The sequence below is a fragment of the Oryctolagus cuniculus genome, chromosome 14 (genome assembly GCF_964237555.1).
Source record: "Oryctolagus cuniculus chromosome 14, mOryCun1.1, whole genome shotgun sequence".
In the NCBI taxonomy this organism is placed as follows: Eukaryota; Metazoa; Chordata; class Mammalia; order Lagomorpha; family Leporidae; genus Oryctolagus; species Oryctolagus cuniculus.
Window position 1 is genome coordinate 7,450,158 of NC_091445.1, and position 27,832 is coordinate 7,477,989.

A 27,832-nucleotide genomic window follows, 5' to 3' on the forward strand; every position below is an offset into this window, starting at 1 on the left:
TGCCTTTTCCCACCAATGTCTAGGGCTACGAAGGTTTTTGTGTCACCTCCCCTTCCAGCACTGGTGTACAGACTCTGCAGCTGGGCTTCCACGCGGTGGGTGACCTTGCTCTCCCCATAGATCCTCCGTGTCACATCCACTAGATCCGGAAGAGTTTCCTCTGCAATTTTTTCCTGAACCTTTTCCTGAGGCTACAGTAACTCCACTTTTATTAAACTATCTTTTCCCGGACTATCGGTGTGCACCCTCACTGTTCCGCCATCTTGGCTCCGCCCCCCATCAGCTTACCTTTAGTAACATGCTTCTTAAATGCATTGGACAAAATTTTGTCTTTGATTTTTTCCTGTAAAAGTTGCTCTATTGTGTAGGTTACTACCAGTGGAAATCAAGTAAGCTTCAAATGTCCCATATCCAAAAAGCACAAGACACGGAGAAGTGCTTCTGCAGAAGCAGCCTTGGACCAACAGGTGCTCCTGCCTGTCACCCCCATTTAAGGGCACAGGGGGATGGGAGCGATGGTTGAAGAGACCATGGTTGCTCTAATTGCCACCTAATGATCCCATGAAAGTTAAACCTGTGCTTTCAAAGTAACTCAAAGAGCATCAAGCTATAGCTTGTTCAATAGAGTCATTAGTCTAGAACCACTAAGCAGATTTAGGGTTGAACACTGAATATTCTGCACCTTCTGGGAGACAAGTTCCATACAATTTTAATGACTTTTAAGGTAAGCGGTGACTAACTGAAGTCAGGAAATTATCTCACTACAAGGTCTTTCCACATAATATGTGTGAGTGTGTGCACACAAGCAACTAGGTAATACATTTACAGTTATTTCAAACATGGTATTTTTAAAACTGTTTTGAAATCTGAAGTTTTTCAGTAAAATCTCATTCCCTTTTCAATTCTTATTTTCCAAAGAAGAATTCAAACATTTTATGGTGGCTTTGAAAGGATGAGTTCACATTTAACTTAATCAAAATATCTTTTGAAACTCAAGAGATAAAGGAGTGAAAAAAAAAAGTGAGCATGCTAACTTGAAGAGAGTTGAGAGATTTCTGCTGAATCTGTTTCTTTTGGTCAAGGGGAATTTTTTTATGTAGTTTTTACTCTTTCCAAGGACACTAACCATAAGAGACAAAAGAGGGCTCTGCCACCTGCCTACAGAGCTTAATTATTTAATGCGCCTCTGACTTTTTCAGCAGGGAGTTCATGAATGCTGTAGAGGATTTTTCTGTTTTCTCCTGTCCATTAAAATAGGAGCTACAGTTAAATGCTTTCTTTCTAGAATCATTAGGACTCTCTTGAAAATAAAATGGTCAGTGCATCCACATGACCTCGACAATGTAATGTCCCTGTCTGCAAAACTCTTCTCCCTGGGCTAAGTTTCTCCTTCATTGGAATGTCTTTGAGAAACTCAAAGGATAACAAAGCAGATAGGTCTAACTTTAAGACAATGAGACTCAATAAAGGGGCAGGGCTGTTTGGGGAAATTCTCAAGTCCCATTCTCCATATCTTCTAGGCTGCTCTCAGATTGCGGATGCACAGTGTTAATGTCCACTCTTCCACACCTTCAGCAGCCACTGTAGGAAACAGCCTGCTCAGAAAAGCAGGTTGTAAGCAACTTCTCAAAGAAAAGGGCAAAGTCAAAGTCAAACTTAAAGATCCCTTGGTCCAACTGACCAACCAAAAATCTACCTATTGTTGACAACTTCCATGGGCCAGGGCATCCTCACCTCACAAAGAGACACGTCACACCTCTTTCTCCCAGAGCTCACCTCCAGAAAACAATTAAGCGGCCTTCTGGTTGACAGAGCAGTCATTCACACATTCAGACATCTTTCCTATTCCCCCACAATGATTTCCTTAACAGAGATGAACGTCTCCATTTAATGTCTCACGTTGCACACACCAGGCATCAATAAGTTCACAATTGTTGAGGGCTCTTTAAATACAGCAGAAAGAATGGACACGGTACTCCAGGTGCCATTTAACTAGTACAAAGTACAAGGGCACCACTACTTTCTCACTGAGGCTGCTATATTGCAACCAGCGATCCAACACTGTATTAGCTAATAAAAGAGTAAAGTCTTACTTTTGATTTCCATCCCTCCTTCAGCTCCACATCTTGGACCAATTCCTAGGGCACTGGGAACAAGTTGTCTTCCTCCTGCCTTAGGGCACCATGGGTCAGGGAAAATGAGGGCAAGGCATGGGAAGTAGAGGTGACGCTTGGGTTTGGGGAAGAGGGACAGTAGGACTGGCCTGTGGGCCATGTGAGAGGGTCGTGGCTAGGGGAAAGACCTGCAAAACTCGGAGTCCACGCAGTCTTGAGGCTACTCTTCTAACTTTCTCTCTAGCAGAGAATCGAGTATTCACAGCTCTCCCGTGTAGATGAGGGAGCTCCACAGTCATGAGCATCACACGCTGGTTCTCACAGAAACACTGGCCTTAGTGTCCAGGATCAAGTGCCTTCTCCAGCTGAATGGAAATATTTTGTGGCTTTTTAGGGGACTCTGCACACCAACTGACATTACTAGTTCTGAAAAGGTCTCTTGGACACTGTCCTTAAACCTTCATACTTGTAGTTTCCAATAATTAATGTCTGGTTAGAAATGCTAGGTCAGGAAATCAGCACTAATTTCTGCTGATGGGCCATCGCCAGTTCTTTCCAGATAAACTGCGTATTATACCAAATCCTACGGAAAATAATCAAAATAATTAATGGACTGAAAACTAGATTTATCTTAGAGGCAGAATGAAAATGTAATAGAAAAATAAGTGCAATTAAAGGAATTTAATCCTCAGAAGAAAAGCCTGAGGTAGGGTTTTTAAATTACCTTGAATATTGTTAAGAGTTCTGTGTTGTTTTCTTTCTATAATGATTGTGTTTCAGTAATGTTCTACCAAGAGAGATTGCAGAATCATGTTCCTGGGGTAATTCTGGTGGTAATATTGAAAACTGTATTACAAGGTCAGTAGATGCAGATGGCCAGAAGCTGTATATGGTATAAGTGAAAAGTATCATCCTGGTCTTACTCCTAGTCTTTCCCATGACCACCTTATATAAAATCTGAGCAACCGATAGCAATATTCTCCCAGAATGTTCCCACATTGCCTACCCTTGTGCTTCTCACAGCCAGTGTTTTGTTTAACATGTCCACTGTAAGAACTTCCATGGCTGAACTACATTCCCGTCTGAGATCATCCCAAGCCACCTCCACCTTGAAATCTGATCCCTGGCACTTGGGAGTGGGACCTTTCCCCCACTTGATACCAAGCATTCTGTTCCCCTTAGGAAAATTACTTGCAGCACAGGGAAAATGTTATTAACTGTCTCTCCTTACAGTTATTTAAATAAAAGTATTCCGATAGGGGCTGGGGTGGCAGCATAGAGGGTTAAGAGGCACCTTGTGACATTGGCTTCCCATATCAGGGGCTGGTCTGAGTACCACCTGCTCCACTTGAACCCAGCTTCTTGCTAATGCACCTGAGAAATCAGAGGATGATGGTCCAACTACTTGGGCTATCAAGTCTCCATTTTTGGAGAGTTGAATTGAGTTCCTGACTCCTGGCTTTGGTCTCGTTCTGCCGGGGCTGTGGCAGCCATTTGGGGAGTGAAGAGCAGATGGAAGATTTCTATCTGTCTCTCCCTCTCTGTCATTCCACCTTGCAACCAAACAAATAAATCTTCTGACACAAGTATTCTGAGGCCAGGCCCTCTGTGTTGGTGTCAGAGAAAGAGCGATGATCCTCCATGGGTCAGGAAAAGCCTTCCAGGGACGCTTAGTCTATATTTGAGAAGTGGAAGATCCCAGAGCCCTTTTTCCTTGCTATTCCATCTTTATGCAGAGCCACACCAAGCTTATTGTTGATCTATCACAAGCAGGAACCTAATATGAATGTGTTGTCATAAATTCCAACTTGGATATTTATGATACCTTTACAGGATTCCCATTTTGCAATCTTACAAAGAAAAAAATCAATTCATAAGTTATTTGCTGGGAGCACAGGGGCAGCTATATTCCTGAAGGGCCCATTCCTAATTATGCAAGCATTACCTACATTACTCATAATTTTCAAATAATAACATGTAGGGTTCTCTTTTTCCCATACCAAATGAGGTGATTTGTCAAATGATATGTTGAAGGAAGGAATTTAAAAAAAAAAAAAAGAAAGAAACTAAAAGCTGACAGCTAAATTGCCCCCAGTTTGCATATTCAAGCACAAGCAGGGAAAGTTCTGACATAAAAATAATAGGGTAGGATGCATTGGACATTTCAATAGTATTACCAGTGACTGAAATGATGGACGGATGGCTTGATTCCTGCGGGTAGCTTTTGAATCGTATATAGGATTTAATTATTTATATTACTACTCCTAGATGGTATTCATTTTAAGCAGGCACTCTTTGAAGAGCCCTACTGACTCATTTCATTTGCACAAAATTCCTGTGACACTGCTGCTGTTACCTCTATTTTACAGGTAAGAGTGCTACAGCACAGAGAGGTAAACAACTTTCTCAGAGTCACAGGGCTTGCACAATCATCCTTTGTGCTGGGGGTTAGTTCCAGGACCCTCCAAGGACACCAAAAATCCACAGATGCTCACAAGCTTTGTGTAGAATGGTGTAATGTTGCATAGCACCAATGCACAGACTCATATGAACTTACATTACATCTAGATAACTCATAATACCTGAAATGCTGGGAAAATGCATGGTAATAGCTGTTGTTTAGGGAATAATGACAATGCTAATGACAAGGAAAATAAGTCTGCACATGTTGACCACAGACTTCATATTTTCACCAAGTATTTTCCATCTGTGGTTGGCTGAACTACTGGATGCTGAACACACAGATAAGGACTGTTGGCCGTGTGTGTGTGTGTGTGTGTGTGTGTGTGTGTTGGGGGATGTAGGTTTTGTTGGATGGATAGATCAGATAGATAGATAGACAGAAAAACAGATAGGTGGATAGAAAACACTATTAAAGTGGGGAAAGTCAATGTCCTTGGCATTATGGTGATTTGCAATTTGCATTAGAAGGCGATTTACCCTAATCTTCCATGTTCACCCCTTGATGGCCTGATCACTGGCGTACTTGTGGTTGGAACCAGCCCCACCCTGGTAGTTTTAGGTCAGGAGATCACCGCGGGGAGTAATCCAGCTGGATTTCCTAGCTGAATAATTAACAAACTCTGACCTTTGAGGCCAGAGGCTGCTCTGGGATGCACCACGGTTAATCTACTGCCGGGGAGCCAAAGCCACTGACTGATAAGCAGCCGAGCTGGCACACACTGCTTCTGTCTTCTTCTTGGAAATGTTTACTTCTCGTGTAGATGGCGCCCGGTACAGCTCTGCACCAGTGCTTCCCCAGAACCCCATGAAGCATCTGTGGTCTGGTTCTGCAATGAAAACCTCACACACGGACACCATGCGCTTTAGCAATCTTCTCTGTCGCTCCCCCTCTTCGCGGAGGAACAACACAGGACCCTGCGCTGTTCTTTTGTCTGCTTGGCCCTTCCCAGGTTTGCTGCTGGTCCTTCCCGGGTTGGCTACTGTCCCCTCCACCTCTGTGGAGGGGCGGCTCCCCCTGCCACTTTCCCCACTTCCGCCGGGGAGCGGCACATCGCCGGCCGGCTCTCTCTCGGGGGCTGCTCAGGTGTTCCTTCAGATAGATGTTCCTGGTGCATGTTGTCTCTCTCCTCCTTTATAGTCCTCTTCCACCAATCCCAACTTGGCTACCCACACACCGAGCACGCTGCTCTCCTCCAATCAGGAGCAGGATCAGCTCCTGCAGGTTACTGGTCGAACTGGAGGCAGCTGCGTAAAAGTTGTTTTTACTCCTCTCCCAGCGCCATATTGTGGGAGAGCAGATGCATAGAATAAGTCTTAATTCCAGTAACTTAGTCTAGTCCGAGTTGCTCCCCACACTTCTCTGTAAGGGAACTGCTGACTCATATTTGAAATTTGCTATATTTTCCAATAAATAGCACCTAACCCAACAAATATTCTTATCTTGATTCTGCCTTTTGCTGGAGAACTGAGATTGTATCCTCCGTACTTTACTTTCATTAAAAAAAGGAAACATCAGCAATAAATATTGATTGTGTATTTTAAATCACAGCCTTGTAAATTTTATACTTTCAAAGGGTGAAACTATGTCCTGAAAGGACTTTTGCCCCAGTTCTCTCTCATTATACGACTCACTTAACATTCGGTGTCGCCCCTGTACTTTAAGTAATGTGGGCTACAGACCTATGCGACTCACGTAAACATCCAGTGTCGCCCCTGTACTTTAAGTAATGTGGGCTACAGACCTTCCCTGCACATGAATGCTTTGATAAATGTTGGCTTACAAATCGTCTAAAAGTACAAAATTCCTTGAGCTGTCACCTCGTTTTTCCTATTGCTTCAGACAAAGTGGCAAAGAACCTCCACAAACAATGGCATCTATTTTAAGCTCCTGACAAAGGCTTTGTGTTTTCCATTCCATTTCAGTTACCCTTACGCTTTCCTGGAGTTAATTCCTCTTAACAAGTAGCATGATTCTGGGCCTGTATTTTGCGGCAAGGCAGGTTAAGCCACCGCCGCCTTGCCGGCATCCCATACAGGCTGGTTTGGGTCCCGGCTGCTCCATTTCTGATCCAGTTCCCTGGGAAGGCAGCAGAACATAGCCTAAGTGCTTGGGCCTCGACACTCATGTGGGAGACCCGAATGAAGCGCCAGGATTCAGTTTCAGTCTGGTCCAGCCCTGGTGTTGTGGCCATTTGGGGAGTGAACCAGTGGGTAAAAGATCTCTTCTTTCTCTCTCTCTCCCTCCCTCTCTCTCTCTAGCTCCCATACCCCATAACTCTGCCTTTCAAATAAATACATAAATCTTTCTTAAAAAATCACCATGATTCTGGCCCAGAGTATGTACTAATAAGATTTGTATTAGATGTTAGACGAGGAGTTCCTCGTATTAAAAAAAATAATAATTCCAACACCTCAAACAACTTCTTTGCTGTGAACTCTTTTAACGTGTCATCTTTTTCTTCATTCCATCTTCTGTGGTGCTAAGAAGGGATGAGAGCAGACTCTCTATGGCTCATCCAGCGGCCTTATCGTCCAGCAGAGTGACAGTAATCACCTAGCCAGGTCCTTCTGTCCACTTTTCTGAAGCCAGCTGCAGCTTGCAGGAGCTCCCATGATCATCCGTACCTAGGCTAGAGGTACATGTGCAGAGCTAGAGGTACAGATAAATGATGGAAAAAGTATATATAACCTAATATTATGATGTCTTTGTTTACATATTTTACTTTGTATTTCCTGAACATTCTTATTTATTGCTTTGGTAATAAAGAAGTTCTGTAAAAAAAAGTTCTGTAAAATATAAATTCATAAATACACTTGGTGATCTCCCATACAAGAGCACTCTACACACTGCTCATTTTTTTTTTCTTGTTAATAGCATTCAGTGACTCAACCTAAAGAAAAAAATTTCTTTTTCTCCTGTGTATTGCGATCATAGGAGGAAAATTTTGCTCATTCTCTCAGATGTCAGCAGCCATGTTGATAAAATCTTTACATCTTGTTATGGTTGCTGGAAAACTATTTTTTAAGGATGTGCTATACTGGGCACACCATCGCTTGGTGTGCAATTAACTCAATCAAAAGAAAATAAACAGCAAATATAATCAGCTGTGATAAAGAAATAGATTCTTCATGAAATCAAAGGAAGAAGACAGAACTAAGAAAGAGGGTGGGAGATTTGAGACACTGTGGAGCATGTTTCAACTAGTTTACAAGTGTTTGGCATGTCCCTGTGGACTTCTTTTCTAGAAAAAGTCTCAGGTTGATAAAGGGAATTTTTGAAGAGGTTATGGCTAAATGTGCCAGCCTAGAAACAGTTCTTCATTTTCATGCATGTACAGAATATAAATTCCACAATGCCACAACTAACCTCATGTAACTCCTTTTGGTATCTTATATTCTGTTTGACCAAAAGGACAACTTGACATTCTCTTCCATTATCTGCTTTTCTAACTTCTCAATATATTCCCCTAAAATCAAAAAACAGTCAAGTGTTTCCTATTCTGAGAGTTTTTGCCTTTTCTTCCATTATAAGAAATAATGAGAATAGAGGACATGATAAAAATCCATGTTAGTAGAATTTCTGAAGTCATAGCCAGTACCAGAAAAATAAACACCTGAAAACATTCTTACATGTTTACCAAATGTTTGCAATGTCAGTAAAATTCTTCAAAAAATCAGATTAAAAAGAGAAGCAACTACAGAACATGCTGTGGTGGACTAAACTAGCCCCAAGTTCCTCCACGGCCTGCATCCTCGCCTTGCTTGGTGAGAAGGCGGATCCTCCTGCCAGGAGACCTGGCTCCCGTGACGCCCACTGAGGACCTGACGCTCTGCCACTGCTACCCAGCAGAGACCAGCACAGCCATCTTCCTTCCACTGCCCAGCACCAGTCACCCAAGCGGCTGACTGCAGGGCCAGGTGTCAGCACAGGGAAGATCTTCAAGGAGACTGAATAAGGGGCACCCACTCACCTGTTTCACAGAATTGTGAGACAACTGGTGGTGGCTTTAATCCACTGAGCTTGGTGACTACTTGTTAAGCAGAAAAATCTTAAGGATACACACCCACTGACTTGCCATATGCAAAAGGCACTTTTTTTTTTTTTTTCAGAATAAAAAGGCGGTGCTTTATACGCTATGCATCCGGCTGGTGTTTTGGTTTGTAATTCCCACTTGGGGTGCCCGCATCCCATATCAGAGTGCGGGATTCGAGTTCTGGCTACTCTGCCGCTGATCCAGCTTCCTGCTAATAAACATCCGTGAGGCAGCAGATGATGGCTCAAGTACTTGGGTGTCTGCCACCACATGCAGTTCTCAGCTTCTGGTTTCAGCCTGGCCCAACCCTGGTTGCTGTGGGCATTTGGGGAACAAACCACTGTATGGAAGATTTCCTAATGTCTCTCTGTCTCTCCCTCAATCTCTCTGCCTTTCAAATAAAAAACATGAAAATAAGTGAAAGCTTATTCAGTGGAATACGTTGGTTTGTTTTACATTGCTGCATTACATTGCACTTTCTTACAAATAAAAGCTTTAGCACACACTAGCTCTTATCCTTTGGGAAACCACAGTTTTCCATACTCCATAATTTCTAAGATTTTTTGATGGTCTATTATTATTTGTCATGCAGTTAATAGACAATTCTTAGAGCTTGGAACTGGAAAACAACAAATTCTCATCATTGTACTGAATACAAAACTAGAAATATATTTACATCAATAAGCTTATGAGTTCATAAGCCATATTATAGACATATTTATACATACAAGATAAAATTGCTTTTCTGTAAATGCACAAAAATTTCCTTTAAATTAGTATCTGTTAACTGTACAGTTATGTTTATGTGTGTATGTGTATATATATATATATATCATGCTTCTAATCATTAGAAAAGTAAGTAAACAAATCTAACTATGAAAATAATTCTCTTTGGCCCTAGTTGACTGGGAAATTTCTCAGCAAACATCTATGGCTAGAAACTTGCAGGATACTATTTTAGTTCATGCAAAAAAAAGGTCTCATTATGATAATGTCTAGAAAGATGGATTCAATCATGAGTTATCTTTCCTTAGACCAAGAACTAATCTTAAGGGGAAGAAATCTGACAAATATTCATAATTTCATCTGCTATGTGAATAATTTAACTGAAATTTACCAAATCCCTCATTTAGCAACCGAAGTTCAAAAATCCAAAAACAGCTTCATACCACCCAAGAGATCTACTTAAGGCTTGTTAGCATTCTGATATTTCATGATCACTAACAAGCAGACTTTCAGAGTCAGATGGTCATACTACTTGATATTCTGACATTGATCGCTTTCTGAAAGACTCAGATATGGCTGTGCATAGGGGTGAAATGTAGTCAACTTGCAACGATTCTTCACATTTATTGCCTGGTCTTCCCATTCCTGGGGCAACAAAGTCAATTTTCCATAATGAAATGGGATCATGTGGACAGATTAGCACTGCCAAGACTGTAGGGTCACACATTTAACAGAATCAGAATGCACGTTAGAACGGGGATGACAATTGCAAAGTGAAACAGATTTGGATGGGGTAAGATGTCCAGAGAGGACAGGAGAGCACAGAACAGGATAGAGTGCCTCCATGTATGTTTGTTTTTTATAAGAGAAGCCTCATAGGAAACCAAAGCAACTACAGACAGGATGCAGAAATAGGATGGGGAATAAAATGAGATACTGGCTTTATTATCTTGTGTTGAACTACTCCTGAGATACTTCTAATTTTTTCCCCAAAGTGACAATGTATATTATTACCAAATATCAATGTTTATGTCCTCTGTTTCCAGACTGAGATTAAATATATATTAAACATTTTAGAAATGGCTTGATGAAGTCATCTAACATGGTTTCTTTTTAGTAAAATAGAAGCTCTGGTTTTTTTTTTTTTTTTTTTTTTTTTTTTTTACAGGGAGAGTGGACAGTGAGAGAGAGAGACAGAGAGAAAGGTCTTCCTTTGCCGTTGGTTCACCCTCCAATGGCCGCCATGGCTGGCGCACTGTGGCCGGCGCACCACGCTGATCCGAAGGCAGGAGCCAGGTGCTTCTCCTGGTCTCCCATGGGGTGCAGGGCCCAAGCACCTGGGCCATCTTCCACTGCACTCCCTGGCCACAGCAGAGAGCTGGCCTGGAAGAGGGGCAACCGGGACAGAATCCGGCGCCCTGACTGGGACTAGAACCTGGTGTGCCGGCGCCGCTAGGTGGAGGATTAGCCTAGTGAGCCGCAGCGCCGGCTCAAGCTCTGTTTTTATGTATTAGTTCTGAGTCATAATGATGTTATTGTTTCCATTTTAAAGGAAAAAAAAAAGAAACAAACACCTCTCTTGTCCCAAAATCCTGTTCCAGGTATTGTCCTCTCTTCCCATCCCCTTACCTCAGCTCTTATCTCAGAATTTATCTCTATTCTACACTCTCTTCCAAAGTTAACCTCTGTCTTTCAAACACTACCTTCTCAGTCCAAAGACAAGATTTTATTTTTTTGGGGGAGGACAGGCACTGAGACAGAAAGAGGCAGAGAGACAGATAAGAAACCTCCCATCTACTGGCTTGCCCTTCAAATGAATACAGCAGCTGGGGATGGACTAGAGCAGAAGCAGAGAGTCAAGAACTCAAGCTAGATCTCCTCTAGGGGAGGAAGAAATCCAATTACTTACGCCATCATCATTGCCTCTCAGCAATGACTCTCAGCGGGAAGCTGGAGTCAGGAGCCCAAGGCCAGGGCTTGAAACGAGCAAATCCAACCGGGCACATGCCTGCTCCAGTCATTTAAGAATGAATGACAACCAAGATTTTTATTTTAAAAAAAAGAGGGGAGAGAGGGAGTGGATAAGGGGAGGGTTGCGGGTTGGAGGGACATTATTTAGGGGAAGCCATCGTAATCCATATTCTGTACTTTGGAAATTTATATTCATTAAATAAAAGTTAAAAAAAAAGAGGGGCTGGTGCTGTGGTACAGCGGCTTAAGCTGCTGCCTGTGACACCAACATCCCATATGAGCATAGTTGGAGTTTCAGATGCTCTACTTTTGATCCGGCTCCCTGCCCATGTGCCTGGGAAAGCAGTGGAGGATGGCTCTAGTGCTTGGCCCTGACACCTATGTGGGAGATACATAGGTGTCTGGTTTTGGCCTGGTCTAACCCTAGTCTCTACAGCCATTTGGAGTGTGAATCGGTGGATGGAATCTCTCTCTCGCGCGCTCTCTCTCTCTCTCTCTCTCTCTCTCCTACTTTTAAGCCTTTAAATAAATCTTTTAAAAAAAAACCACTGATCACTTATTTTATTCTATTTGATTGCATTAATATTACTTTTTTTTAAAAGAACAAATTTTTTAAAGGAAGAATTAGAGAGAGTGAGAGAGAAAGAGAGAGAGAGAATCTTCTATCTGCTGGTTCACTCCACAAATGGCTGAAATGGCAGGGGCTATGCCAGGCCAAAGCCAGAAACTTCCTCCAGGTCTCCCACATGAGTGGCTGGGGCCCAAGAACTTAGGCCATCTTCCACTGCTTTCCCAGGTGCATTAGCAGGGAGTTGGATATGAAGTGGAGCAGCTGAGATTCAAACCAGTGCCCATATGGGATGCCGGTGCTGCAGGTTGTGACTTAACCCACAATATATTCTTCATCATCTTCTTCTTCTTTTAATGGCCATGTGCTTAAAAGAGTATCTGGTACATGGTAGATACTCAAACATAAACTGATAAATTGATGTGTGCTTGTTTTAGCCATTCAAAAATTCCCCCACTAATTCTTCCAAGTGCCACAGTCTTTATCTCCACAACCCCAGCTCTGGTCCACCTCCCAAAGCCTTGGCCTTACTTAACTTGTTTTTGTTCCTGGCATTATAATTTTTCTTATCTCTGTGTGTCTCTATATGGTATTTTCTCTGTCTGGAGTATGTTTAGCTTTCCATCTCCAAGAGAAGGATTTTCTTGTAGAATTAAGTCTACCTGATATTTTTCAGGTGGCCATGCATTTCCTGATACCACTCTTAATGATAGCACACCTGCTTTATAGTCTCCTGGTTCCATTTATTTCTCCTGTCGCAACACTCACCTTTATATTCAATTATTTATCTACTTTCTCAACCAGACAATGATTCATGTGAATTCATTTACCATGGTATCGCCACCATGCAGGCAACTTTTACTCAGTAAGTACTCGATAAATATCGGTTTAAGAACGAATGAAAACATTTACTTCTAAGGGAAGGTGCTCCCTTCGCTGCACTCATTTACGATGTATTTGCATTGTGCAAGTTTATATTTGCAAATAGTCTATCGGATTATTGTGACAGCATGCACCAGAGACTTACACCACAGATCTTAGACAACACTGATTCCCAAAGTTTATATCCAGGACTATTTACCAACTGTAGAAATTTTCCATATGAAATGGCTGTGTCAACACTTGGTTCCAAAGCACAGGGTGCCATCCAGGAACGCGGGTGAATAATTGAGAGGCAATTGTGGGCTTAACCACAGACCTGGTGGTCTGTTCACTAGGGCCCTGGGGAGAAGGCAGCAGCCGGTGCGTATCTGTGCCAACACTGGTTAGCCAGGCTAAGGTCTTCACACTCAATTATGGAAAACAGGGCCTTGTTGTTTGCTTTGCTCAGAGAGTTTTCCTGCTGCCTTCTGCATACATGAGAAGTGATTCTTAGTAATTCTAAGAGGCTGAGCGCACTGAGAGTGTAGCTGCATGTCTGCAGAGCACATGGGGAGAGGGAGGCAGAGAGACGGGGTGGGGGTGGCGGAATGAGGAGAGCGGTAAAGAATGGATGTTACAGGGCACAAAGCATCAACAAGGAAGTCCAAAGAAGGGCAATGTGGTGCCGTAGATGAGGTTTACAAACCCCAGCTAGTGGGTTCCGCTCCCCACATGATGCAGGGAGGTAAGTGACACAGGGACTGGTTTAAGGGTGGCAAAGTCTGACACAGGGTGCTTACAGAGGGAAGATGGCAAGTGCAAAACTGGATGAAGATTGCTTTTAAAATACAACAAGGACTTAGAACCAGGCTACTACAAACGGCTAGAACCTTGAGGTGAAATTGTGAAGAGCTTTTCCCTCTATGAACCTGAAATTCTACTTTGCAGATAACCTGAAGTGAAGAGAATGTTTAATTTTAGATGAACAGAGTTGACATAATTTTAAAAATTCAGAACCAAATATAGCTTATTCTAAGCAAATGTGCACAAGATTACTTTATTATTTTTGCCTTTAAAAAGGACAGAAGAAACTTTAGGCACATTTCTATCTTGTGGGAATTAACAGGTTAAGTAAAAGAACAGCGATGACAATAGCTCAGATATATATATTTTTTTTAAGACATTACTTAAAATAAAAAAAAAAAAATATGGGGCCAGCGGCCAGCACTGTGGTGCAGAGGGTTAAAGCCCTGGACTGAAGTGCTGGCGTCCCATATGGGTGCTGGTTCTAGTTCCGGCTGTCTCCTCTTCTGATCCAGCTCTCTGCTATGGCCTGAGAAAGCAGTAGAAGATGGCCCAAGTCCTTCAGCCTCTCCACCTACGTGGGAAACCCGGAGGAAGCTCCTGGCTCCTGGCTTCAGATCAGCACAGCTCCGGCCATTGTGGTCATCTGGGGAGTGAACCAGCGGATGAAAGACCTCTCTCTCTGTCTCTACCTCTCTCTGTAACTCTGTCTTTCAAATAAATAAAATAAATCTTTAAAAAAAATATACGAACAATATTTAGTGTGTAAAAATTTTGGTACACTCTATTTTTTTGCATTGGTATTACCTAACAACAGGAAATGATCTCCTGTTTCATATATTTGATTCCAATAATCACTTTTAAAAATATAAAGAACCTAGGTAGGCTAGATGTTAAAGCCATTGATACTGAGTAGTGTTAGTCAATAAATATTCAGTATTTTCTTAGCATTTGCAAGAACATATGAAGTGGGGAAAGAGATATCAGGAATGCAGATAATGTGTCTGCCCTTAAAAAAACAAAAAGGATCTAATCTAAAGCTTGTGTTTTATTTCCCCTTATTATCTGACCATATGCAAATTACTGCACAATATAGCAAGGGTGCCACTTAAAAAACTAAGGATATTTTCAGCTTTTAGGGAACTTTTTCACTATTATTTGAACATTAAAACCTCAATGCATGAAGTAGGAGTTGGTAAAACTCACACACTACTCTAAATGACATAAACACATAATTCTTCCAAGAACTCCTAAGGGAATTTCATGGAAGTGTGAAATGGTATGAGACATATCAGCAAAGCTTACAATCCTGAACAGAAAGGATGTGTTAAATATACTTACAGTGGGCATGGGTAAAATTCGATTCTTTAAGCACCTGACCACCCACAGACCCATTGGACAAGTGGAATACGACAACACACATAACATTTAAAGAGCTGCTGCCCATAATGCTGTAATGATGAAGGTCGAATCAATGCTTAAAAATATGGCCCAGAACAATTTAAGGATTTACTTTAAAATTCTGTAAAGATATTAGATTCTTAATTTTGAGATACACGTGTCTCTTTGATTCCATATCTAGATTTTTCTAAGATCTGGATCTTTCTAAGAGGTGACAAAAACATTATATATTACAGATTTAAGGTACTGTCAGTTTGGGGTTGGTGGGATTAAAATATAACAGTAAAATTTTATTCTATTCATATATTCTTGCTAGGAATATTTATGACTATAATTCTCCTCCAAGTTAAGTCTTTCCTGAGGATATGATTCTCATATTAAAGTCTGAAACTCAACCACATGTATTGGAGACTGGGTCAAAACGGTTACAACAGTTTTATTTCTATGGCACTGTGTCAGCCGCCCTAAAATATCGGTAAGTTAATAAAAGCCTTAAAAGCAAATGATCTTTGAAATGAATTAAGTGAACAAAGTACCTTTTGGCAATAATGTAATTAACTTTTGCAGATACAATATATCCATACTAATGTAATAAAAATAAGAAAAATATATTAAAAACAGGGCATACTAAGATCCAATATCTTGGGGCCAAGAATGGTAAGTTAATGATTTTGCCTAATTATTCTTTCATTCACTAAATCAATAGTTATTAGGGGTCTTCCTATGCATAAGGCTCTAGGGTAGATACACTGGATACAATGAGCAGAACCTCAAACTTTTCCCCTGAATTAGACACTACTGTTTATCTTCCTCAAAACTACTTTCTATAAGCCATTGTAGTATCCAGGTTTTCCAAAGATTATACTGGCTGATAGACCTTTAATCCAAATCATGTGGTTTTACTATATGGAATAGAGATAGTCCATCTATTACACTTCTTGGTACTAAAATAAAACATATTAATTTTTCTTCAAACTTAATTATGGTATTACATTTAAACACGGAGGAAAATTTCTGTATAAGTCCACACAGTGTTGAATTATTGCAAAGGACAGACATTTGCTTAATGGGGAGCTATTTGGAAATTACGAAGGCATCTTAATCCATAACTTTACATGCCAACGAGGTGCTTCACAGACATGTAACATAATCAATGACTATAATCAACTTTTGATAATCAAAAAATTTGAAAATATTTGAAGAGTATTGCAGTTGGAATATTGGCTTTCCTATATACTCAAAAATACAGGTTATATTTATATTCTTAGAAAAGTAATGATCAAAACTGCAAAATACTGACAGATAGCAGTAGTACCTATGAAAAAAGTCCTATTTCCGTGACAGTGACAATTTAACTTGAATAAATTAACTTAGGAGTTAATTATTTAGTTGAGAATAGAATTGCAAATTTATATTAATAATATATGAAGAATCTTATTTCCAACTGTTATTTGTAGTGTCTTTATAGTATTGCATTCAGCTATCGTCCTTAGCATCTTTAAGTACAGTACTTATCACCAAGAGCCAACAGAAGCTGGAAAACTGTCACAGAGGAGTGAACTGAGTAGCAACATTGCACACAACATCCGCACAGAACCACCAGGCACTCCCGCCAGACCTGCCAGCCGCTCAGAAAACAACGAGGCTGCGTGGGGGAACACTCAGGCTTGCACTTACCAACCTCCACAACGCTGGAGCAGTTCGGGTCTGTGAAGCCCTCGGGACACTCGCAGGAATAGGAGTCACCAGCCAAGTCCGATAAACAGATGCCGCCATTTTCACAGGGACTGGGGTCACAGACGTCACCTGCAGGGTGGAGAAACAGGGCCACTATTTTATTATTATTTTATTATTATTATTATTATTATTACTCCTGGTGTTGAAACACACTGGGTCACACATCGCACTGATATTCCATCAACAAAGCAATCATACTATTTAGACTCACATAGAAGGCTTGCAGGGCCTGTGTGCAACCAGGTGCTTGTAAGAGAAAGGGTAGGTCCATGGCAAAAAATGAATTGCATGATTCAAACATTGCATCTGCAACTATGCATTCACCTTGGGCTTCCTTCATGACATGTAAACGAAACACTGTCTACTATGTCTGAAAAGGATGAGCTTACATGTCTGTGGGAGACTAGTATCAGCATTTGCCCTAAGAGGCTCCCGCTCCCTTTGACCTGGGACACTGCAATTCCTCTCATGGCCAGGTTCAGGTTTAAGTTCACAGCCACAGACTGCGAGCTTGTGCATGTGGCTTGCATGTTAGCAGACTGGAAGCCAGCAGAGGTTTCCAAAGTGGTTAACCCTGTCCTCTCTCAGAACCCTGGCCCCATCAGGAGAACACGCTCAGGCCGGCTTGCTTGAGAAAACGGAGAAAAGCTGCAACAGAGAAAGAAGCTGTGCCCTAACAGAGACCTCAGCTGTGCCCTTGGCTTGGCTTTGGTTCTGGTGATGAACGTGGAGTCTGGGACAGCAGTGCGGCTACAGCTGCAGGAAACTAGGAAAAGGCTACCAGCGTTAGGCACAGAGAAGCAACTGGTACAGCCATGCCCTGAAGTGACCCGTGAGATAGACAATGGAGATTCCCACGCACGCTGCTGAAGTGTCAGGTGGCTCTTAGTATCTGCAGGTGATGAGGCTCCACAAGAAAGAGACACTCAAAGGAAAAAAAAAAAAAACAAGTCTGAGAGTAAAGAGAAGGGGTGTAGAAGCAGCAGAGCTTGCACGCAAAAACAAAACTCTCTCAACTCCAAACTCCCAGACAAGCAAAGCAGCAGCACTGGAGCTTTGCCAGAGAGGCACGGGCCCAACACAACTGTCCAGTCGAGGCTGCAGCTGCCAGCGACTTTGTGAAAACATTTCAAGCAGTCCAGGTGGGGTCTGAAGACCCTCTTTGCTTCTATAAAGTCTAGCGATTGACCCTGAGCAACTGGCTCCACGTCGCACTGGAGAGAAAATTAATTCTGGAGGGAAAGGCAGCCTTCACACAGAATCACTGGTGTGGCCTCGTGCACAGACTCTGAGTCAGATGGGGAGAAGCCCGTACAGCTTTCAAGGGAGCTTTGCCAGCACAAGTGTCATTCCCTGGAGGAAAAGATAACAAGGTTTTGCAAAACGTAGAGAAGTGGGGGCCAGCGTTGTGGTGCAGCCAACGACGCTGCCACCTGCGATGCTGGCATCCCATATGAGCGCTGATTTATATTCCAGTCGCTCCACTTCAGTCCAGCCCCCTAATGCAGGTGGGAAAGCAGCAGTGGATGGTCCAAGTACTTGGACCCCCTACCCATGTGGGAGACCCAGATGGAGCTACTGGCTCCTGCTTCGGCCTAGCTCCGCCCTGGCCACTGTGGCTGGATGGAAGATTCTCTCTCTCTCTCTGCTTCCATGTCTCTGTCTCTATCTGTAACAGTCTTTCAAATAAATAAAATACATCTTTAAATACAGTGAAGAAACATCTGGGCCCCAATTTCCTTCTACTTTGTATTTCTAGGGCATTTTGAAAAGAGCCTTAGGAAACTTTTTAGGAGATTTCACACAAACCATTTTATCTCTTCTCCAGGTGAACCACAGTAAAACGTCAGGAAAAATGAAAACGCAGTTTACAATTTTTATAAGTTAATAAAGCAAGTCATTAGTCACACTAGGATGATGGTTACAATCAGAATCTTAGCCATGGAGTGGACTGTAAAGTTATGAAATCAATGATACTCTGGGAATCCCAAGGAATTTATTCTGCCTCAAACATACAGTGTTTGGATGGTAGCTGCTGTGAGGATGTAGACATTTCAGATCAGGGACTATTACAAAGTGACACTGTAATTTATAACATGGGGAGCCAACAGAAGTTTTTAACGTGCAGTTTAAAGTTTTGACGTGATCAGATAGATGTTATTTAAGAGATGCTTATGACGGCATTGTGTAAAGCAAATTTTTAATGGGCAGACTGGAGACGGGTCAAGATAATTCCACAGACTCCCTGTCTATGTTATGTATTTAGCTGGCCAGCCATCTGGGCATCCTTCCATTTATTGGTCTGTTTGTTTTTCCTCCTATTCCTTCGGTAACTACTGCATGACAGGCACTGAGGTAAGAGCTCAATATTCCAAACTAAAGAATGTCTTCCTTTTTTTTTTATGGTTTATTTACGTATTTGGAAGGCAGGGTTAGACAGAGTGGGAGAGGGAGACACAGAGAGATCTTCCCCTCACTGGTTCACTCCCCCAAATAGCTGCACCCACTGGAGCTGGTCTTCTCTGAAGCCAGGAGCCAGGAGAATCCACTTCCTAACGTAGGAGTGCAGTTCTGATATTCAGAGCCATGTGGCACCAGCATTTCTGGTCCCTCTGACTTTCCTATCAGTATGCAGTTCTTGCTGCCTTAAGAAAATTCACGGCACCTATGCTGCCCTTCCTAGATGATAATACGAAATCTCGTTAGCTCTCTATCAGGTTACAGAGTGACCATACAATGCTCCTACAATCAAAACTAGGCAGGGTACCTGTGTGCTGGAGACGCCAGCTGCTGTTTAGCTGACCTGTTTTTCATCCCACTTGTCCTTAAACTTTTGTGTTTTGCTTATGTCTGCTGATTTCAAATACACTAAGAATGTGATTTTTGGGCTGTTTTAGTTATATATGTAATTTATTATGTACAACATGGTGTTTTGAGGTATAAACACATTGCATAATGGCTAAATCTGGCTAACTAGCATATGCGTTGCCTTGTGTAAATGGCAATTTTGAGATAAGAACACCTTACAGCCACTCAGCATTCTTCAAGAATTCAATGTACAAGAGTATTTCAAAGGCTTGTGGGAAATGTGGATTTAAAAGATGCTTATTTTGGTGTGGAAACATTGGAAATCAATGCAGTTTTTTTCACAATGGGCAGTTTTTACAAACTTTTTTTTTAACTTTTATTTAATGAATATAAATTTCCAAAGTACGGCTTATGGATTACAATGGCTTCCCCCCCATATCGTCTCTCCCACCCGCATCCCTCCCCTTTCCCACTCCCTCTCCCCTTCCATTCACATCAAGATTCATTTTCGATTCTCTTTATATACAGAAGATCAGTTTAGCATACATTAAGTAAAGATTTCAACAGTTTGCTCCCACACAAACATAAAGTGAAAAATAATAGATGATTTTTTAAATGATGATGAAACAAACTTTTTGAAGTGATTTTCCATTGTGAACCATAGTCACCACTTTGCATCTGCACTCACGATTGATATTTATACTGTATCTTTCTGAAAGGAAGGAAAAAAAAAGATAATAAATTTGGCCAAAACCTAAAAGGGAGGATGAAGATGACCTTGTGACCAAACTGATGAGGTTGATGTAGAGCTTGCCTGGATGACTGGGTCACCATCTTTACAAGGAAATAGAATGGGTTTCGTGGTAAATAATTACTGTGTTTGAGAATGTGGTGGCCATCGAAATGAAAAAGGTTTGATGGTCCTACTGCATACAAAGATGCAGCACTGGAGAGTTTGTCTTCAGTGTGAATTAAGTATGAATGCAGAGGGGACAGGGTTGACAGGAAAAAAAGAGAGGTTCTTCAGCAACTGCAGCAAATGGTTGAGGGAAACCAGGAAGACCCCGCACGAGGGGAAGAGAAGGGAATTACTGCCGAGCTTCTTCTGTTTCAGATGATGTTCGGTCATTCAGCTGGGGTCTGGTAAAGTCAGGATCTGCCTGAGATTAATACCGACCCCACACAGAACCATGATACGTGGACGATGTCCGCAAGAAGCAAAGTCTGGCCTTGGACAAAGCGGAGTATAGATTGACAGGTGCCAACCAAGTTTGACCAGGGTTATTATAGGTTCTGTTTTAATATCTGTTTCACTCACCTGGATGTTAATAGCATCCCTGGCAGTTGGGTTTCACAGGAAGTAGATGTGAAAATGAAATGAAAATGTAACAAGCTTATTGAGAAGTACTGATGGTAAAGAAATAAAATAGGACGGGAAAAAACCTTCATCTTGTGAAACAGGTGTGAAACAGGTCTGTGAGTAGAGGCAGAAATGAACACAAGAGAGCCTCTGTCCATAATGTACACTTGAGAAAGGCTCAGGCAACCTAGCAGGGAGCAAAGATTACTCATTGCAGGAATCTCGTTGGAGGCAGGGGGAGACCATGCACCAGTACCCTCACGGATTCCAACTACTGGCTGCAGGCAGTCCGGGCTGAGGGAGACCCTAAGCCCAAGTAGGATTGTGTACGTTCTGCAGAAGAGGATCAGCTAACTGCGCGGCTTGAAATAGGAAAGTGTGTTCTCTCTCGAAGGGAGGCTGGGGCAAGGCGACTGCCATGGTCACCTCGGTTCCCTTTCACTCTCAAGACTGTCCTGGTTTGGTTAAGTCAGGTGGTTATTTTGCTCAAAACCAGCAGATCTTACTCTGTTGTTTCTGTACATGGCAGTTATCTCCATGGGAGATACAGAAGTGGGCTGATACCTTACATGGAAATAGACTCTCTGCCAATAAAAAAAAAAAAAAAAAAAAACACGGCAGCACCTTGTGATTGTTTCTAATCTCAATTAGTCTGAGGGAGTGCCAGCTAAGGGAAGAAATCCTGGTTAGAATATACTAACTCCTGCACATGAAGTCAGTGACGGTTGTCTGTTTCTTTCCCAGGGAATAGGTCTGTACAAGGGAGAAGGCACCATAAAAGAATATGGGACAACCTAAGACTACATTGTTCTTTCCCCCACTGTCAGCAGGCTCCCAAAATACACCTCTGCACATTGTAATCCGTGTGCGGCATTACACTTGATGCTTCCTGATTGGCTGGCCGCACCTGCCTTCAGATTAGGACAGATGTGTTTCATTTGATTCTAACTATGTTTTATGGCTCCATCTGCAGTTTATGGCAGGCTCAGGCAAATTAAGCTGATGCCGCTTTGCCTTTTGGCAACAGGATGAAGCAATTATTTTTCTCAGGGGCTAGAAATCATTGCAGGCTAAATTTAACTTACTGTTTCCCTGCTCTTTCTCCCCACGCTCCAGGGTTCTGATGGCACCGGGCGGGTCTGCATGGACTCGCTGTTGGCTTCATGCTTCCCCCTGACCTCGCTACCTGTTGCCCATCACCTACTCAAGGTGACTCAGGAACTGTCTTGTTTCAATCATTAACCACTGCAATCTGTGATCTTTTACAAAGTGTCTAACATTAATAAAATATCATGTAGTGCAACGGGAGACAATGCAAAGCAAAGAAACAAATATCCCCAGACCTAAAACCTTCACCGTAAAATGCTGTGGTTGATCTTTATCTGTACAAAGGACTCAGTGTACACAACTATGTGACTTCTAATTCCGTATAAAGTAAAAAGAAAAAGTCTACGTGGACACCGCTATGGGAATCAGGTAGTCAACACAGCTAATTTGTTTCATTAATATATAAGCTCACAGATGGTTTGTGCTGTTCCCTTCATACGTTAGCATCCATCCTCAGTTCATGTATTGAAGAATCACTCATTCCTAGGTCGGGCACCACATTAGACACTGATATACAACTGAGAGAGATGAAACACACAAGGCTCCCACAGTCTCAGAATTTGTGTTACAGTGAAGGAGATAAAGAATGAGAAAGGAGAAAGTTATGGATAAATCAGTGAGGGAAGGAGCCAGCTGTTGAGAAAAACAGTGTATAGGACAGAAGGATGAGCCTCTGCTAGAGATGGCAGAAGTAAGAATGGCGTTCTAGGCAGAGGGAACAAGTGTTCAGCTCCGGTGACAAACAAGAGAGTGACAAGGAACAGAACAAAGGCCAGTCAGGAGCTGCCCTTTGTGGCACAGTGGGCTAAGCCACTGCCTGTGACACCTGTATCCCATATGGGCACTGGCTCAAGTCCCGGCTGCTCCACTTTGATCCACTTTGATCCAGCTGCCTGCTACTGCATCTGGAAAAGCCATGGAAGATAGCCCGAATTACCTGGGATCCTGCACCCACATGGGAGACTTGGAAGAGGTCCCTGGCTCTTGGCTTCAGCCTGACCCAGCCTTGGCCATTAGAGCCACCTGGGGAGTGAACCAGCAGACTGATGTGTTCTCTCTCTGTCCCCACCCATTTCTAACTCTGACTTTTAAACAGATAAATAAATCTTTAAAAATAGTAAAACAAAACGTATCAAGTTGAATGTATGCCTATCCATTTCTTCTCCTTTAGAAAGTACTGGCTGGCACCCAGTAAAATATTTCTGTAACATCATTCCTGCAACTCTGTCCATTTCCACAAAGTTTTATACAGATTTAAAATTAAAAACCGCAAGGTGGGTAACATATCGCTCAAGCACATTACTTTATTCACATAAGATATTACTTCATGTCCTCAATATATCTGCAAACTAAATTGGAAGGGAACTAAAACTCATGTTTACACATGGAAAATAAGCCACGGACACCATTTACATTCACGTCCCACAGCCTGAGTCTGGGCACTGCAGCCACATCTTCAATGTGTTGCTCTCCCATTTAACTCGGTAGCTATACTATCAGTTCATTAAAAAACTGAAGGAAAATAAGAGCTTTGCTTCCAACTGTATGTCAAGATTGTGAACGAACCTGTAAACAGAAAACTTGGTAAAATGAGCCAACTTGAGTACACCAGTGAGGAGTAACTCTGGTTAAGATGAGCTGAAGTTCACGAGAATTTGCATACTCAGATTGGTAAAACTTACTGAATTCGTTAGCACCTTTACAACTTAATGCCTATGAAACTGTGAGAAACAAAATAAATGTCATTTTTTAAAATCAACAATAGGCCTCTCAGTTTACCCTGGGGGCTCCTGAGAGACGATTTGTGTTGAATATTGAAAGCTCATCTGTTGTGCAGTCTAATGAGCTACATGCATAGATTTTTATTTTAAAGCCTTCTCTGGCAAAATGAAGCTTGTGACTGTGGCCAATTTAAATCCCAACAATTAGGTGAAAGGTGTGATCTCCTTTTTCATCTTTCTCTGTGCTTTAAAAATAGTTTCTAGTTAATATGGCAGGCCACCTAATTCCATAATTAGGAAGAGCAGAGGAGGGAGTAATTTTAAAATGTCGACAGAAACAAGTCCATGTGCACTGGTAGGTCCTGTCCTTCCACAGTCACTGACATCCTTGTTATAAAAGACCATTGAGGCCGGCACTGTGGTTCACTAGGCTAATCCTCCGGCTTGCGGCGCCGGCACACCAGGTTCTAGTCCTGGTCGGGGCACCGGATACTGTCCCGGTTGCCCCTCTTCCAGGCCAGCTCTCTGCTGTAGCCCAGGAGTGCAGTGGAGGATGGCCCAAGTAATTGGGCCCTGCACACCATGGGAGACCAGGAGAAGCACCTGGCTCCTGCCTTCGGATCAGCGCGGTGCGCTGGCCGTGGTGACCATTGGAGGGTGAACCAACGGCAAAAGGAAGACCTTTCTCTCTGTATCTCTCTCTCACTGTCCACTCTGCCTGTCAAAAAAACTAACAAACAAACAAAAAAACAAAACAAAACAAAACATTGAACGATGCTCCTCCAAGTCCACAAAATCCAAACATCACCATATTTAGTCATGAGAGACTCGAGTGGAATAAACGAAGAAAGGAAGCTCTTAGACCTGCACCCACTCAGCACCGTACCAACGCTAGTGTACATCCGAGCATCTCTCACTTGCTGTCTGGTGGTCTGTTCTTCTATTGTTGGAGTTATGCTTCTTTTCAGATAACTTCTCAAATGCTAATGGCCTGAAAAGAACGAGAAGGAACACAGCAACATCTGAGCACTGACGATTTGAATTTTACATTGAGTAGGACGAGGCCCCAAATCAAGGCCAACTGGAGAAAACTGACAAAACATTTTAAGATCTAACATTATGAAGGAAAAATCTTTTGGCATATTTCGCTTTTTAAAGCACTCTTGAGAGTCCCTTAACATAACAGAACTTAAGAGATCCTGAATTGAAAGGGACATTAGAGATGATGTAACCCAGTGACTCTCAAAATTTACCATATATTAAAATCATGGGGCCGTCTTCCAGGTACCTGATGCCCCATCCAATTACATCAGAATCACTGGGATGGGACCCAGCCCTGCACATTTTTTAAACCTTATCCAAAGATTTCACGTAATTCAAGAACAAAGAAAAAGGATAGGAGCAAATTATGAAAGGAAGAAGGACGGATGAAAGTTATTTTGGCATTTTCCCTCACTTGAGAGCAAGGGATGCGAGGCAAGGTAGCTATCTGTCTAGCTTAGTGAGCACACTACAAATGATGAAAAAAATCCTCTGCACAAAGTTACAATTGACAAAGCACAAATATGGGTGCCCAGTTGTCGCTCCCCCTCTTCACGGAGGAACGACACAGGACCCTGCGCTGTTCTTTTGTCTGCTCGGCCCTCCCCGGGTTTGCTGCTGGTTCTTCCCGGGTTGGCTACCGTCCCTTCCACCTCCGTAGAAGGGCGGTTCCCCCTGCCACTTTCCCCACTTCCGCGGGGGAGCGGCACACCGCCGGCCGGCTCTCTTGGGGGCTGCTCAGATGTTCCTCAGGTGTTCCTGGTGCATGTTGTCTCTCTCCTCCTTTATAGTCCTCTTCCACCAATCCCAACTCTGCTACCCACATGCCGAGTATGCTGCTCTCCTCCAATCAGGAGTGGGATCAGCTCCTGCAGGTTACTGGTTGAACTGGAGGCAGCTGTGTAAAAGTTGTTTTTACTCCTCTCCCAGCACCATATTGTGGGAGAGCAGATGCATAGAATAAGTCTTAATTCCAGTAACTTAGTCTAGTCCGAGTTGCTCCCCACACCAGTATGTTAGGGAGAGTGGAGAGCTACTATTTGACAGGAACATGTATGAGACCCAATCAAACCATAGGCTGAGATTTAACTAATAACCAGACGATGCAATCATCTGGTAGAATCCCCAAGGTTTCTCTGACTGTATTATTTGCACCTACAAAGAATATCCATCTAGTATTCTTTTAATATTTATTGAAGTCCCCAAACAAGTATGTGCCACTAAAGGCCATAATTGGTGCCATTATTACAGGATCCATGATAGAAAAACAGCTGATCTCAAAGCGTGTAACAAAGGACACAGAGAGTAGACAGGTGTTCACAGTGCAGGGCAGGGCCATGGGCCCACACAAGCAGCCTTCCCTCCAACCCAAGAACTGCGGGTCAGGAAGCCTTCCAAGAGCAATCCACCTCCCATGGAGACCGGAGCGAGCAACAGTGGCACATTGCTGACAGCTGAGGTTAGTGAAATGCTAAGGAGTGGGGCTTTGCTCCAGGAAATGTGACATTTCTTGATGACCTGGTTGAAGGCAGATTCATGGGAGCAGCAGGTGCCAATGCCAGCTTGCAGCCTGTTGAAGCATAAAGGTGGTGAGGTAACTGGAACTAACATCTCTGAGTTCTGTAAGAGTTAGACAGGAACACTGCAGCAGGGTATGTGGGATACACCACACTACGGTGATTAAGACCCAACCTGAGGTCCCAACCGGCCCCTGGCTACGGTGGTTATTTTTCTGTTATAAATTTCTGTCTGCTTGTGTGAAAACTGGTGATTGGTAAAGCAAAGGGTAGAACGCATACTACAATTTGAGCAAAGTTTCTGGTGAAAGTATTCAAAACGTGTTATGCAATTAAGAATAAAAAAATTGGGTGGGAGGCACAGGATGGAAATATACTGAAAACTGTAAACAGGATAGTGTTGTGGTGCTGCTAGAAGCAGCTACCAGAAAAAAAAATGGGGCTAATGACGTCTCAAGAGAGAATAATCAGAAGGGTAGGGGATATGCACAAATGTGATGGTTGGGCCTCCGAGGGTGCATAGAAGGATGCAGCTGCCTCTTGAGCAGAGAGATGATGACACAGAAAGTCTGGACCCGCATGCTTGCAGAGTGGTAGATGCCGAGCCAGAAGCTGAGTAGTTCCCATCTGGTGTTTACGTGTAGTAAGTTGCTGCACATGTGATGGGATCTTGAGTTTGAGAAAAGCAGACAGCGACATGCACCTGCGGTACACAGAAAACAGTCACCTGGATAAAGAGGCAAAGAAGACCAAGGAAATGCGCTAACAGCCCCGTTGAATTGGGAGAGAAGAGGTGACAGCGGCAACATGCACTAGTGAGGGTTCCACGTTTTGGGCTGTGCAGGTGTATAGTACACAGTGGCTCTTCCCAGGTTTCACCCCACTAGGTGACAAGGAGATGCTGTGGTGATGGTAGAGCCAAGAAGTGACATCTGACCACATCCGACATTTGAAAAATGCATTAAGTGTCCTATTTAAATGCTACCCTTTGGGGTTGCACATTTTATAATTATGCAAAAATTACAGACCTAGTGACTACTTCTGTCAGGAAACACGGAAGTTCTTCATTTGACAAAGGAAGATAAGCTAAAAGATGAAATCAGGCTGCTGTGTATTAACAATACCACACATCATGATGGTAACACTGAGGGCATCCAACCCTGCCACGCATGCAAACTCACGCTGACTTTACAGAAGCCATCAGGAGCTGCCAAGGAGAAGAAATTCAATGGCAGGCCCACCTGCGGATGCTTTATCATGCCTTGTTCTTCAGATCTTAGATGACGATTATTGCCTATCCCCTAGGTAAATTTAAAATAATCTCCAGGGGTCCGCTGCTGTGGCATAGAAGATAAAGCCAATGGGAGCCAGTTTGAGTTCCGGCTGCTCCAATTCTGATGCAGCTCTCTGCTATGGCCTGGGAAAGCAGTAGAAGATGGTCCAAGTCCTTGGGCCCCTGCTCCCACATGGGAGACCCAGAAGAAGCTCCTGGCTCCTGGCTTCAGAACGGCGCAGCTCCAACTGTTGCTCCCATCTGTGGAGTGAACCAGCAGTTGGAAGACCTCTCTCTCTCTGTTTCTCTGCCTCTCTCTAATCCTG

At 42.8% G+C, this 27,832-nt stretch overlaps 1 protein-coding gene across 3 annotated transcripts in view; it reads right to left on the reverse strand.

The window, feature by feature from the left end:
• Nucleotides 1-27,832, reverse strand: part of EDIL3 (EGF like repeats and discoidin domains 3) — a 491,890-nt gene that overhangs the window by 329,017 nt on the left and 135,041 nt on the right. For all 3 annotated transcript variants that reach the window (XM_008261919.4, XM_051854033.2, XM_051854034.2), the window contains exon 2: nt 16,620-16,748. In XM_008261919.4, the coding sequence (XP_008260141.2) occupies nt 16,620-16,748 (129 nt within the window). The remainder of the gene's footprint in view (nt 1-16,619; nt 16,749-27,832) is intronic.